The sequence below is a fragment of the Vulpes vulpes genome, chromosome 7 (assembly GCF_048418805.1).
Source record: "Vulpes vulpes isolate BD-2025 chromosome 7, VulVul3, whole genome shotgun sequence".
Classification (NCBI taxonomy): Eukaryota; Metazoa; Chordata; class Mammalia; order Carnivora; family Canidae; genus Vulpes; species Vulpes vulpes.
Window position 1 is genome coordinate 116,576,160 of NC_132786.1, and position 15,226 is coordinate 116,591,385.

At 40.7% G+C, this 15,226-nt stretch overlaps 1 protein-coding gene across 7 annotated transcripts in view; it reads right to left on the reverse strand.

Annotated features, from left to right (window-relative positions):
* DOCK4 (dedicator of cytokinesis 4) overlaps positions 1–15,226 on the reverse strand; it is a 407,219-nt gene that overhangs the window by 42,516 nt on the left and 349,477 nt on the right. For 5 of the 7 annotated variants that reach the window (XM_072764775.1, XM_072764774.1, XM_072764771.1 and 2 more), the window contains exons 32-36: positions 14,483–14,568; positions 9,717–9,743; positions 9,477–9,572; positions 8,544–8,604; positions 4,235–4,328 (exon numbers count right to left, since the gene is read on the reverse strand). In XM_072764775.1, the coding sequence (XP_072620876.1) occupies positions 4,235–4,328; positions 8,544–8,604; positions 9,477–9,572; positions 9,717–9,743; positions 14,483–14,568 (364 nt within the window). The remainder of the gene's footprint in view (positions 1–4,234; positions 4,329–8,543; positions 8,605–9,476; positions 9,573–9,716; positions 9,744–14,482; positions 14,569–15,226) is intronic. The other 2 variants (XM_072764773.1, XM_072764772.1) reach the window with 1 other exon arrangement.

The following is a 15,226-nucleotide window of genomic DNA, read 5'->3' on the forward strand; positions in this document are numbered from 1 at the left end:
TGAAACTCCCAGACAACATACCTCCAGAATCTTAGTCTATTTAATCAAAACCATCAGCGCATCTGTGTGAAGAGATACTGGGGCTTCCTTAGTGACTCAGGAATTATCAATATTGAAGGAGAAAAATCTCTGCAGGTGTTAAAATTTAACCAAGTAAATTTATTGGTGATGCATTTATTTAAATCTCACACTGCTGGGGCACCTGGGTGGCTCAGTCGGTTATGTATATGACGCTTGGTTTTTGCTTAGGTCATGATCTCAGGGTCCTGAGACTGAGCCTCATGCCAGCTCTGCTCTGGGTGTCAGGCCTGGAGCTTCTCCCTCTCCCTCTGCCCTTCCCTCACCTCCCCCATGCACATGTGTTCTCTCTCCTCTTTCTCTCTCTCTCAAAGACAAAAACAAATCTCACACGGCTAGGCACTAAAAGGAGAAGACTAAGAAGAAAAAATTACGTCTTTAAAATTCACTCTTTAACTAGAGATATCTCAAAAAGAAAAAACCTAGAGATATCTCTATCTACCTACCTACACACACCCCTTATATAACTATTAAATACAATTTGATAACTACTTTCATGAAATCTGAAAAAAATGCAATGGTTAAAGAGTGGCAATCATCAACTCAGGGCATGGGCGAAGGGTGGGGGGCATGAGGTTGCTGTGGGAAATAAAAGGGAGAGAAATCCAGAAAAAGATGGTAAAGACACACGCCCTGAAGGATGAAGACAAGGCACGTAGTCCAAGTGGTAAGATGAGGCTGCACAGATGGGCAGGTGTTGGTTTTATGATGATGGACCCTGAATAAAGAGTTTAAACTTTTTTCTTTTTTTTGTAGAAGATACCAACTAAAAACAGTTCTATCTAGAGAAGGGGCTGGTGAAATTGTCGAAAGGGGCCAGACAATAAAAAACACTGATAATTAAAATGATCATGATTTACAGTCTAGCTTGCAGGTGATGTGATTGTTGTTGTAGCTACTCAGTTCTGCCTTTTGTGGCACAAAAGCCGCCATAGACAATGTCTGCGGAAGTGAGTGTGGCTGAGTTCTAATAACACATTTTTTAAAAAAAGATTATTTATTTATTTGAGAGAGAAAGATAGAGAGCACATGCACACATACCTGAGAGTGAGCACAAGCAGGGGGAGGGACAAAGGGAGAGGGAGAAGCAGACTCCCTGCTGAGATGGGAGCCCCATGTGGGGCTTGATCACAGGACCCTGAGGATCATGGTCTGAGCCGAAGGCAGACAACCGACTGAGCCACCCAGGTGCCCCTCCAGTAACACTTCCTTTACAAGATCAGGTGGTTGGTCTGCAGGCTGCAGTCTCTGCCCCTCTGCTCTAGGGAAGAACTCTGGGGCTACTTAAGAAACAGTCCAGGCGTGAGACCACGAAGGCCACACAGAGGCCTGGGGGGAGGGGGGGTAGGGAAGGGGGGAAACAAAGAAAGGGAAATATTTTTGAGAGATTGTTAGGAAGGGAAATGAATAGAACACGGTGAATGATTAGATTGCAGGAGGCTCAGAGATACCAAGGTCTCCACACTGAGTCAACGGAGATGCTGTTAATTGATACAGTGACACAGTAGCTGGAGGCATTATTTAAATTCTGGCCACACAAGCACCATTTCTGAAAGGATTGCTTTCTTTTAAAGCTGGAGGAAGGGCCACAATTCAGGAGTTCCTGGGAAGAACAGTGTGGCAGCAGACTCAAATTTATAGTTCCTACATCCAGCTAAAGCATTGTTTTCTGGTTACAAGGTAGGAAGCATCTCATATCCTACCTTTCCCACTGATTGTAACTAAAAACCCTAGGCAGAAAATATAAAGCAACTCTTGGAGGATTCTGAAAAGTAAAAAAAAAGAAGGCAGGAAGAGTAAGAAAAACGATACTTAAAGAATGACCATAAAATAGTGAGCTCTCGGGGAGCCTGGGTGGCTCAGTGGTTGAGCATCTGCCTTTGGCTTGGTGCAGGGTCCTGGGATAGAGTCCCATGTCAGGCTCCCCACAGGAAGTCTGCTTCTCCCTCTGCCTATGTCTCTGCCTCTTTCTCTGTGTCTCTCATGAATAAATAAATAAAATCTTTAAAAAAAAAAAAAAGTAGTGACTTCTCATTTTTTTTTTTTTTTCCTTTCCCATGTCCTGGCTTAGCCTTCCTGGTCTCCTGGAACTACAAATGGAAATGGACAGAAAAGGCTCCAAGGAAAGCTCCTCTGGTGAGAGGACTGAGGAACTTCCTGGGCTGGGTGGAGTACTTTTGACCCTTCCAGCCTCTTCTGGGTCCCAGGAACACAGAGCAAACTTGTGGAGTGGACAGTGCAAACAATCACAATGGCAGCAGAGGCGTCCACGGGCTTTTCTTCTGTTCAGTGTTTGGCTCCCAGGAAGGGTGTATGGAGTGCATCATAATGTGTGTGTGTGTGGGGGGGGGGGGGTGGAATCAAGCCTTGGCTTTGACCAATTTGGCTTTGATTAAGCTAGAGTGCTAGGTAAAGGAGCCCTTGGGAGATAGGAAAAATGAGGAAGATCACAGAGAGGAGGCACATGGAAAAAGCAATTTTTAAATTTGGTGTGCGATGTCATTCAAACATCTCATTCATTTTGGTTTTGGCATTTGATTTCCTTTTTTTTTAATTTAAAGATTTAATTTATTTATTCATGAGAGACACACAGAGAGAGAGGCAGAGTATAGGTAGAGGGAAAAGCAGGCTTCCTGCAGGGAGCCAAATGTGGGACTCGATCCCAGGACCCCAGGATCACAACCTGAGCCCAAGGCAGACGCTCAACAGCTGAGCCATCCAAGGGCCCCAAAAGTGAATGCTCTTGAATAGAAAGATATAAGCTCCCTGCAAAGAAAAGGAAGCTACAAAAAACCCCACAAAACAACAACAAACCAAACATACAAAAAACCAAAAGTGGAAAGGAAATTTTACAACTGAGTAATAAAGTAACAAAAATTAAAATTTCACTGGAAGGTCTCAGTAGCTGAATGGAAATGGCAGAGAAGAGACAGTGGATTTGCAAATGGATCAGCAGAAATTATCCTATTTGAACAAGAAAGAAAGAAGAAACATTGGGGAAAAGAAATTAATAAAGCCCCAAGAACTTATGGAACAATACCAAAAGGCCTAACATTCATGTCATCAGAGTCCCAAAAGACAAGGACTGGTAGGGAAAACACATTTGAGGAAATAATGCCTGAAAACTTCCCAAATCTGGTGAAGGAAATAAGTCTGTAAATTCAAGAGACACCGTGACCTAAACAGGATAATCTTAAAGAAAGCCCATGTCCATGTACATCATAATCAAACTGCTGGAAACCAAAGATAAAGGCTTAAAAGCAACCAGAGAAACTTAGACATTAAACATAGGGACAAAATTTAGATGATGCTGATGTCTTATTGGAAACCATGGAGGCCAGAAGACAGCAGAGCAACATTTTTCAAATACTGAAACAAAAGAACTATCCACCCAGAATTCAATATCCAGCAAATGTATCCTTCCGGGATAAAGGCAAAATGAAGACATTCTCAGATGAAGCAAAACAAAGAGAATTCTTCACTACTAGATCTAGTTTTTTGTTTTGTTTTTAAAGATTTTATTTATTTATTTAAGAAAGAGAGAGAGAGAATGAGAGGGAGAGAGAATCCAAAGTAGACTGCACTGAGCACAGAGCCCAGCACAAGGCTCGAACTCACAATTTTGAGATCATGACCTGACTGGAGACCAAGAGTCAGCCACTGAACTGACTGAGCCACCCAGGTGCCCCTCACCACTAGATCTACTTTAAAAGAAATATGAAGACAAGTTCTTTAGGTTGAATAAAAATGGTAACAAAGAGTAGCTGAGAACTTTCCTGAATGAAGAAAGAGCAATACAAACAGTAATATGGGGTTTTCAATGCATGCACATGTAATACATAGGACAATGACAACATAGCATTTAATTTGAAGTGCTACAATACCAACTGTAAGTGGACTCTGAAAAGTTAGATATGTATTTGGTAATTGCAAAAGCAACCTCTCAAAAAACAATGCCAAGTGGTATAGTGTCAAAGCCAATACATTAAAATGGAGTATTCAGAAACATAGATCCAAGCAAAAATTTCAGTTTGGAAGTACAAATGCAATGCTTGAGGCCTCAGCTCTAAATGTAAAAACCCAGGGAGTGACATGTCTAATAAACCAGTGTCCAGCCCACTCTCCCCAGCCTGAGCCAAAAGACAGAAAGAATTACCTGTAAAGTTTTGGGCTTTGAGATGCAGATCATAGAGTTTGTGGATGTAGCGTATGTACATCTCTTCCTTGTTCAGTTCAGTTTTATAGAAGTTCTGTAAAAAAAAAATACAGGTATGGACCGTTTCTCAACAGTCAGGCCTGCAAACAGCTGCCTTTTACTCTGTAGAAGTTCCATGTCTGGAACCGCGAGAATGGATGCATTCCTCCATATAAGCGTCTTTTTTTTTAAATAAATGTCTTTTTAAAAATTAAGTAAAGAGACCCAGTGATATACTTTTAATGCAATACTGTCTGTGTTAAACATTACCTAGCAACTACCGGATAAGCTGGTAATGCTTGGATAGTGTCACTACCAGTGACTCACATTTCTTTTGTACACTATTTGTTAGTTTTTACTGCCTATTCAACTAAAAATATTAAAAATATGTAACAGATTACTCTGCTTATTAAGCCTGACTACTGGTAGTCAAAGGATAGCTTAATTTCAAGTTTCAAACATATTTTGCTCTAAAGAAAAAAAAAGTTTCTAAAATCTATGGGTAAGGATAAATAAAAATAAGGTAAAAGCATTTTTTTCTTCCTCTGAAGAATCCTGTAAAGGAGGGCAAATGAAAATGTTCTTTACTGGTAAGGTACTATTCTGAGTTTCTTGTGTTGGAGTTTCAGTTTTTCCAGCCAAGGGATTATTAACAAGAGATTTCAAACTATTTATAGAGGGGCATGCTTACTGGAAATATTTTTGTTTATTTAAAGAAAAGATATCTGGATCTTATTAAACTTCTCTAAAATGTTTTGAGAACATTCAACTCAACTCTGACCTACCTGGACACATTACGTGGTTATGTGTTATGAAAAATTCAACTCTGACCTACCTGGACACATTACATTGGCTTTTTAAAGGCATAAGCTATACACACCCACATGTACTCCTCCACAACATTGTGCAAAGTACCTCAGCCCTCACTGAACTTAGTAAACATACAACAAAAATGTACATGACGTTAGGTTCTAGCAAAAAGCAAGATGCCATGAGGTTCTAAATGGGCATTTTTTGTTAGCAGATCATTCATTGTACAATATGAAATCCCTGCTCAAGTCATCCAAACTACTATCACTGTTGTTGACTGATCTAGCCAGTATGGGGAAGAAAGGAAAATGAGTGGTGATATGGGGATAAATCTGTTGACCTCAAGGAGTGACAGTTTTTTTTTAAGGGAGAAAGACCAGGAATTCTAAAAATCTTTGAAACTGATTCAAAGCTAGACAGGGATCTGGTGATGAACCAAACTAGCCAACGTGGCTGCTTAAATTGTTCTTGGCTTCAAGCCTGAGGACTTTCTGTCAAATGTACTTTCTGTCCACTACCTAATAGGTGTCTATTCTTCAATAGGAGAAGTCTTATAACCTTGAGGCACTGACATTTAGTTGAATGCATTGTAAGAGTTTTTTTTCTCCCAATTTATACCATTATCCTCCCCCTTTTCTTCTTATTGCCTATAGATCTTGGCATTCTTTAAATATCTAAGCAAATAGTGCTAGTCACATCTCTCTTATTATAAGCAAAAGCATTTTAATTAGCAAGAATTGTTGTACCGTAAACACAAGTCTAACAACCCCACAGCAGGCTTTTTACATTATTAAGGGATGATTTGCTCTAATAGCTTTCTGGTAAGAAGCAGCTTTTTTTTTTTTTTTTTTTTTTGAGAAAATAAGTGATCACTTTGTAAATGAATAATTCTCCTTAAAAAAAAAAAAAATAAAAGAAGAAGAAGAAAAATTTCTCCAGTCAGCAGATGAGAATTCTTCACATATGTCTGGCAAAACTTGTGACACAAAGAACAAAACAATAATTACATTTCCTAGTATTAGTCATGTCAAGCATTATGCATTTTTACCGATTTAACACTAGTATAACTTCAATCTTGTGAAGGATGCCAGAGCTCTCCTGAAGACTATCTGGAAATGGTCTTTCCAAAGAGTTAAGAAAAACCTCTAAGAGGAAGTGAGTAGCTGAAGAGAACCATATTACTACTAGAAAATATCAAGAACTTTCCATATGGACTAGAAGCTAAAAAGATTAGCTTCAAAGTTATGTATCTGGCACTTGGATAATAAGCCTTCTTGTGCTAGTTTGAAATTAGAACAGCTCTCACAATGTTAACATTTTCTGTGAAGATTGTTCTTAGCGCAAAGCCAACAGGATAAATTCTTTGTGTCAAGTGAATCCTGCTGGGGCTACTGATTTTTATTAGGTGTCTGGCTTATTCCTGCTGGGGGACTACACACATTTTGGGCAGAACATTCATTCCTTCATCCGAGGAAATGATCTCTTTTGTTACACCAACTGAGGAAGTGAGCCTAGAGTCTTGCACGTACCTGTTTACCTGCACACAGAAAGCACTGTGGGAGAAGATGGAGACAAGAGAAGACGATTGTTCTGGAAAAAGGTAAAGGTTGTCCTTTGAGGTTATTTCTAAGACTTTGTGGCGGGCACTTGGAAAAGCTGGGGTTAAGGAGACAGATTAAGAAGACAGAGTTTACAGAGCACTTTGGCTCTTCTTCCCAAACACTGATACAGAGGCAGCTCGGGCTGAGGATCTCGAATGTGGTAGAAGGCTGGCAAGGGCAGGCAGGACACTGGGGAAACACACACAGGAGACTTAAAATTGGTAATGACTACGCTCAAGGTTAGAAATGAGAGCCCAGGGCAGCCCGGGTGGCTCAGCGGTTTAGCGCTGCCTTCAGCCCAGGGCCTGATCCTGGAGACCGGGCATCGAGTCCAACGTCGGGCTCCCTGCATGGAGCCTGCTTCTCCCTCTGCCTGTGTCTCGTCCTCTCTCTCTCTCCTCTCTGTGTTTCTCATGAATAAGATCTTTAAAAAAAAAAAAAAAGAAAAGAAAAGAAAAGAAATGAGAGCCCAGGGAGGAGGTGAGTGGGCTGGCCTCGTGAGTCTGGCCTGGTGGCCTGATGTCACTGTTGGGTCTGATGACAAAAATGATGGAAGAAAGGGCACAAGATGTGGCCTGAGAGAGGACTCTGGGGTCTCACAGTTTTTAGTGACTGGTATTGGAGGTGGAGATGTGGTGCCTGAATTCGAAATGAGGAACAAGCAGCAAGTGTGGTTAAGAAGGACACGGGCACGTACCCGGAGAGGAGCACGGCTCAGTGAGAAGGCGAGTGAGGGACACTGGTAAGGAGAAAGCAGAAGTCCTGTGCTTTGAAGAGGGGCTCTGAGGGGAATAAACAAGACGGGCTGAAAAGACTAAAGCCAGTGAGCTGGGATCAGAGAGAATGAGAGGGGGACAAAGGACACTTCCAGGGTGCCGGCCAAGAGAGAAGAGTGGGGCATGTGAGCGATCCCAACAACCACGGTCAAGATAAGACTGTCTGTACAGGCACTTAGAATAGCTGGTGAGGCTGCATCTCTTCTGCAACATAAGTACTCACAAATTTAGAACTGGAAGCAGTCACATAGTCTGTATTTCAAATCTGACTAAGGGAAATCATCAAAAGCATCAATAAACCCTATATTAAAATATATATATACAAAACAATGTCTCTATGGATGGTTATTCTTTAGCTCTTTGGTGAGAAGTGAATCCTATCAACCATCCTATTTGATAATTAGTGATGAGACATTTCAATACAGTTCAGTTTTCCAGGAAAATTCTGGTGCAGCCTGTTTTCCTGACATCATTTTTAATTTTACTCTTAAAAAAAAAAAAGTCCTGTTTGGGTGATCGATTATATGGTTATCTTAGTTATAATGCAAAACTTAACCATAGTGGTATCAGACACTTAGTTTGCCAACAAACTAGAGAGCGAAATTAGTGCGTTAAGCAGAAACTGTCATTTGTTCACAAAAGAAGAGATGACGAGTATTCATTAAAATGTAGACTGACTATAAGAAGAGGGACAGAAAAAAAAAAAGAGGAGGGACAGAAAGAAAGAAACTGTCTGCACAGAGGTAAAAAGATCTCTACCCGGGGACCCTGTGCCTTTTCCTAGGAAAGCCACCAAAGACTCGGGGATGGTGAAGCAGTGCCACAGGAGAAGAGGGGGCATCACTCTGATCTCACGGAGCCTCGGGGGATGCAGTGGGTGCATTCTACAGTGTTCGCAGCTGAGAGTTTTCTGGGATTTAATTCAACCTGAAGCTTCTTTTGAAAACACTTTCAAGCTCTTCTAAGAAACATCCAGATTAAAAAAAAAACACACACATTGTAAACTAAAAACAAGCAAAACAGTATTTCTGTGAAAAATCAAACATTAGGCTAAAAGGAAGAAAAGGGGAATAGTTTACTAACCAGAAGGCTAACTGTGCAGCCAATCTTTTTGCCATCTACCTCTCCCATTTTCATGCAGTCCCTAAAAACAAAAAGCAATCGTCAGAACTCAGAACTCCCTTCCTAGGGACAGTTTCTTCATTTAAGGCGGGGGTGGGGAGGTGGGGAAGTACTGTTAGGGACCGAGGCAATTTGCAAGTAGTTGAGACAGAGGCTCTGGGGACCAGAGGAGCTGCCCCAGGCTATATGATCTCAGGTGAGACATTGCTGAGCACCTGTTTCTGGGGCGCATTTTACTTGCATGTGGACTGCGCTCCCTGTCAATAGATGGGGGGGGGGTCCTCTGGGAGAAGGAAGAGTGAAGATGTGTTCTTATACTCCTTCTTCCAGAGGGGTGAGACATAGCTGGAAGCCTGGCCATCAACAACAAGAAGGAGGGATTCATTCTTAAAAGAAAAACACCACGCATTTAAATGGGACGAACTGCTTTAACAGTTGAGATAATTTAAAAATAAAAAATAAAAAATTCCCGTCTATGAAAGGTAACGGTGGTGTGCGCCACACAGCACCCCGTTTCATAAGAAAGCAGCATGACTGTACAATTTTCTGTCACAATGTCCTCACCTTAAAACCCACACGGATCGACTGGTTCTACTGGCTGAGTCTAAACACCAAAAAGGATTCCTTTACTAATGGGACTCTGAGAACCTTCTCAACTCACTCTAAGACTTTGAAAGAACCGTCAACCAAAACAAAGAGAGAAAAAGGGGGGAAAAATCAACAAAAAACTCAAAGCCAGCCAGTTACAAGTCCATTATCCTACTGCACAAGGTTCTGCGATCTGATTATCAATCCTTTGCGTGATTAACTCCAGCGGAAAGTTGACTGCATTTGAACTTTGGGACTTTCTAGCTGGAGCACATCACACCTGGGAGATGGGGGGACTCTGCTTACCTGTAATCTAACAACCTCTCCATCAGACGAGTTACGGTGGCGATTAATGAAACGCCACTTTCCCTCCATGTTTCCCGCTCAATTTTCTTTAGTAGACTGGAAAAGAAAGAACCCAGGGCATTTTCAACATTTATTTTTATCAGTCACCATGACAACCATTTTACTTTCATCAGTACCTTAAATGCCTTAGCAACCACTGCAACATCTCACAAGTAGCACGATTTGCAAACAATGTCTTACCTAGGATAGGGACCAAATAGTGGAATTCTAATCCAGGAAGCATTGACAAAGCAAATTGATGTTCAGATTATCCAAGTCATAAAATACGAACACATGCATATGATCATTTTTTACAAAATATACAAGCACCCCCACAGCTCCAAGACATTTCCCCCTGGCTTTTCTCTTACACTCAAGAGGCTGGAGCCTACCCACAGCAAATAACACCACGAAAAGCAACAACAGGAGTACCTCGAAGTTTACTTTGAAATAAGATCTTGCTTTTATTCGCAGAAAAATGTTTTCCTACCTCTCGGTGGAATGCATCTTCATCCAGGCAATTTTACTGCGATGCAAGTGCTAGAGGAAAATCCTTGTACAGACGGTATGACGTTTGGCGTTCCTTCCCTTCCCTTCACATTTGCCCACTCAATACATATTGTACTATCTGTGCACTCACTCAACAGTTTCATTCATTTTGTCATTAATCATGGGGGATTGTCTATGTGGCTGTTACAGCAGATTGATGACGAGTACCGAACCACATCTCTCCTCCTACATCTCCCCTAATCTTAAGCCCCTTGGAGCAGAGGCACTTCGTAAACACAAAATCACAACAATCAGGATAATTAGGATCTGTTTGACTTTCACTCCTGCCTCTTGGCAAATTAAGCATGCGCTTGGCAAAGCCTTTAGGGACTGAACTTTCTCGGAAAGATAAAAGTAAGAGCACAGGCATGGCACTGGGAGGATCCTTCCCTACCCCTCCGCATTTAATGATCTTTTCTGTCTAAAATCTTGCATCCCTTTCATCTCGGTCTCGGGGAATAGTGGAGAGAGAAAGCATTTCTCACGACTACAATCTAAGCCAATCATATATTGTGCTTAAAGGAAAAATAAACATTAAAGAAAAAAGCCATTCTGCCAAAGCTAGCTAGCTTCCTTCTTTCCTTCCTTTCTTCCCGTGGCTCTGCTCTCTCTCAGTTTCCCTCCCCACTTCTTGCTGTTGCCATTCCAATGTCCTGTGTCTTGTTTCCTCATCTGTTGCCCAAGCATCTCTGATCATTCCTTTCGTGGTTTCCTCTGACTTGCTTCCATGGATTAAGTGGGAGGAGAGAGGGAGCAGGGGAGGGAGAAGTATAGGAAGCGATGGGGCCTGCCCTGACTAATCATTCCCCAGGGAAGGTCCCTTAGTTTGTTTAAATGTGTTTTATTTAAAAAACAAAACAAAACAAAACAAAAAAAAAACCAAACAAACCTCCGAACAGCACCTGTTTCAAGCTTAAATGCCAAACTGGTATTGAACCAAGTTCTCAAATGCAAATCTGCCTGCCAAAGCAATGCAGGATGATGGAGAAATTTCCCCAAGTGACAGCCCACACCTCATATACTTTACGGGCTGAAAAACAAAGAACTCAAGTTAAGTAATGATTCTAAAAATATATGGAGACTTCCTTTGTGGGCATGAATTTCATTAATTTGCACAGCTCCTGATGCAGTAAGAAATCAGAGCTAGAGAAGCCCTCCTGTAAGAAGGGGCACAGCTGTGCAGAGCCTCCTTAACCTCGACTAATCTCAGACCCTCAGAACAGGTCCAGAACCCTAGTCATTTGCTTTCACAGCCAGCCTGCTCTGTCAGGAAGCTTGTTCTCCCCATTTAACTGAGAAGGGGAGCCTATCAACAAGAAGAGAAGAGTCTTTCTAGAGATAACTTTGGTGAGATGGGTTTTTTTTTTTTGTTTTTTTTTTTTTGAGATGGGGTATTTTTTTATTTGGTCTATAATCATGCCCATGGGCCCAGGCTGAGTACACAGGGAATGCATCCAGTAACAGTGAAGGGTGATTTCTGATTGCCAAGTTGATAGGCAATGGGCTTCCGTAACATGGGAGAGAGGGATACATTACACCACAGTTCTGTAGGATGACATAATGCTCAACAGGCTCTTACTCTGTGAAAGAATATTAACAGGGGGAGGTAGGATCTGACCCTAAGTTGGCTTCTCTCTACATCATCGTGCCATGGCATTGAGGCCATCACTCCTACATAAAACACTCGTGTCTGTCCATGCTCTTCTTAATCCAAAGACAAGAGTTAGACATGTGTATTGCATAGCCAATGCTGGGTCTCCAAACTAAAATTAAATGTGTGATCGCCAAAGAAAGAGCTTCGAGGGATGCCTGGGTGGCTCAGCAGTTCGGCCCAAGGCGTGATCCTGGAGTCCCAGGACCGAGTCCCGCATCGGGCTCCTTATGAGGAGCCTGCTTCTCCCTCTGCCTGTGTCTCTATATCTCTCTGTGTCTCTCATGAATAAATAAAATCTTTAAAAAAATTTTAAAAATAGCTTTGCAATAACTTGGAGTCTTATTTAATTACTTAGAGCAACACACGAGAAAGAAATGAGAGGGATGGTATCTCTTTCAGCAAGTGCCCTACTGGGTGCTCTGACAGCACAGTCACTGCAATGTCCCCTGTCCCAGAAGAAAAATTCATCCCTGACACAGTGAGGTGCTTGATAAATAAAACCAAATGAGTAAATCACGTAGAGTCAGGGGAGGCAGGATTTAATTCTGGTACTCTATTCAGGAGATATCACTCTGGTGTCTATGATCTACAATTTCAGCATTATCAAAAATAATAAATCCTGACTCAACTTATCTCCAAAAGATGTTTTCTGGGTCCATGAAGATAATATGGGGGGGGCGGGGGAGGTGAGTGAGCTCTTAGGAAGGAAACTACTGCACACATTTCAAGTCTCCTTCTAAGGAGGCTACTTGGGCAATTGCTACATGTTCAGGAAGCAGGGAGCTCCTTTCAGCTTCTGAAGTTTTAGATATGAATTACAGAGAACAAATGAGAATCTGTACCATAATGGCATTTGTTCCTAATTCATAATGTGTGCGGTGACTCACTGTGCCTATACTAATTCATGGTGACTTCTATTGCCAAAGAAGCATTTCATTGTTTCCTGAAATATAGTTAGGTTTTCACTTTCTTTTCTGAGCCCAGGTAGTAATGATATTTAATCATTACTTTAGGTTTTGTTTAACCCCAATATGCTGATGAGAAAAGCATGAAAGAAAAATATTTATAGTAACATTTCTAATAATATGCTAAAAATCACAAAAGAAAAATAATCTTCATTGAATGAAATCAGGCACCTTAAAACAGTCTTAACTATAGAGGCTTAATACATTAATTATTGGTTTGATTCTAATGTCAAGGTACATCTTCTATTTCAAAGCCCCATTTATACACAAGCAATCCAAATTGCAAGCTATAGGCTTTTATTAAAGCAGATAAGAGGCACTATAAAATGATGTATTTATTAATCTTGTGAGTTTATTATAAATAATTAATCACAAATCTCAAGAGATTCATTTCACTGAGTGCTTGCTCATTTTATTTCTTTGTTCCAACCAAGGACTGGTAACTGAAATGAGAGCAGTTTTCAAAGGCAATTTATTACACTGGATGAGGTTTTAATCAGAGTTCTTGCTAAACTCCAGCTGTCATGAAACGCCGGCGCTTTGTACACTAGAATGAACAAGGGCTTGGTGAATAATTACTAAAAGTTCCAGTTTAATTACAGTATCAGAAGAAAATGGTTTTGTTCAGGATTCAGTACAAAGAATGTATTTTATCATCACCCACCACCATCCTAAGAAATCTGTATACCCTTTCTTGACTTTTCCTTTGAATATAATTTTCTTGAAGGGTTCAGGGATGATTCTGAATTAGGCAACTTGAAATCTATCAATCACTAATAATACTTCCTAAACCTGGATACTAATGTATCTACTTTTTAAAATTAATGATCATAACACGAAGTATACAACTTTGCTTTTGGCTTATCAATCCTAAAGCATTAATAGTTTTACATGACACTTGGGCATAAATACATGGAAAGGTACATTCTGTAATAGAAAAATATATTGCTGAATGATTTTTGTATTTCTGAAAGACTTGCAAACATTTTCCAAGCATCATAAGCTAGTCTTGCCTTCAAAAAGAAACACACTTTATCAATATACTAGAACTGAAGATGGTTAAGATCCACAGAAAACCACAGAGAAAACAAGTGTTAGACTTCAAATCCTAAAGTACTAAAACATTCTTACATGTCCTCACTGGCCATCTCACACAGTGCATGAAAATTTGGTATAAGCAATTCACCCTGGACTGTGATCACCTTCTATTGATAAGGACAACCTCAAAGCTCACTCCCAGCACTCTGTTGTCATTCTGTCCTCCATCTAAATCCAAATCACAGAAACTACTAAAAATGACTTGCTTCTGTGATATTCTAATAAGAAACAGGTAGACAGTAAATGATAATGCTGAGTGAGCAATTAGTATTGATGTATCAAATCAAGCGCTGAAAGACAGATGCCAGCTAGGTTAGTTTCCCCACCAACAAATCAGCCAAGGACATCTTGCCTTGGAAAGCATTGCACACGGACATGATAATCACACCACTCCTCTCCACTCTTAACCCTACTTAAAACCATGATCTTGCAGCCCCGGTTTTAATGCTTTGGCTTGAAAAGAGAGAGATTTGTTACATAACACAAGTGACCTGACCTAATCAGAGATTAAAATAAGGAGACGTGTCTAATCATCAACATAATAAGATCCATTCGCCAGAGTTAGGCAATTATCTTTTATTTCACACTACACAAAGACAAAGCACTCCTGTGAGACCCAGGCTGTCTTTGCAGCTCTCAGTCGCTCAGCACTGACACCAAATCCTCTGAATGGAACTGACTTACATACACATGCTACTCACATACTGTTGAAGAGCTCGCGGTATGTTTCATCACCTTTGCCTTCCGACATCAGGCTATCCAGTTTGTCAATGAGCTTGGCTTCCACCTGAAATATACCCAAATGTTACTCCCTTTCTTCCCCTTTACAAGTGGGATCTCTAGGCAAACCGAAACGCATTTATATCTGCAAGGGAAAAAAAAAAAACCCACAGTGAATTTTATGAAAGCAACATTATCATAAACTGTGGTTAATAGCAGACAGCCCCTTGGAATTCTAGAGGGCTAATTTAGATGGAGCAACATGACTTCAAACTCCCGGAGGGGTACCATTTGCTGCCACCAGAGACATCTATTTGTTGACTCAAACACAAATGCTTGCAGCCCAGCTTAAACACTTGGATTTTTTTTTAAGAGCTATAAAAACTGGCAAGTCCTACTTATTTATTTTTTTTAAAAAAATCACTTTATGTGTAAGAACGTTAGCAAAGAAACATACCCACAGACGTTAATTTAAATCTTTGATGTGTTTTGTATCTATTTTCTTTCTCAAAACAGTTCGAGGTTGCACTAAATCTTTGCTCAAGTTGAGAACTTGCCTTATCCATGTACAGATGGTAGATCCATAGAAATATTCTAAGTCAGCAATAAGCTACATGAGAGAGAAGGGACATATTTCCTGAAAAACTGTAGTCAAAACATTTATATCTTCAAGAACGTAAATCCTCTGGGCCTTGAATATCAGGAAAGCAGAAATAGCCCTTCAT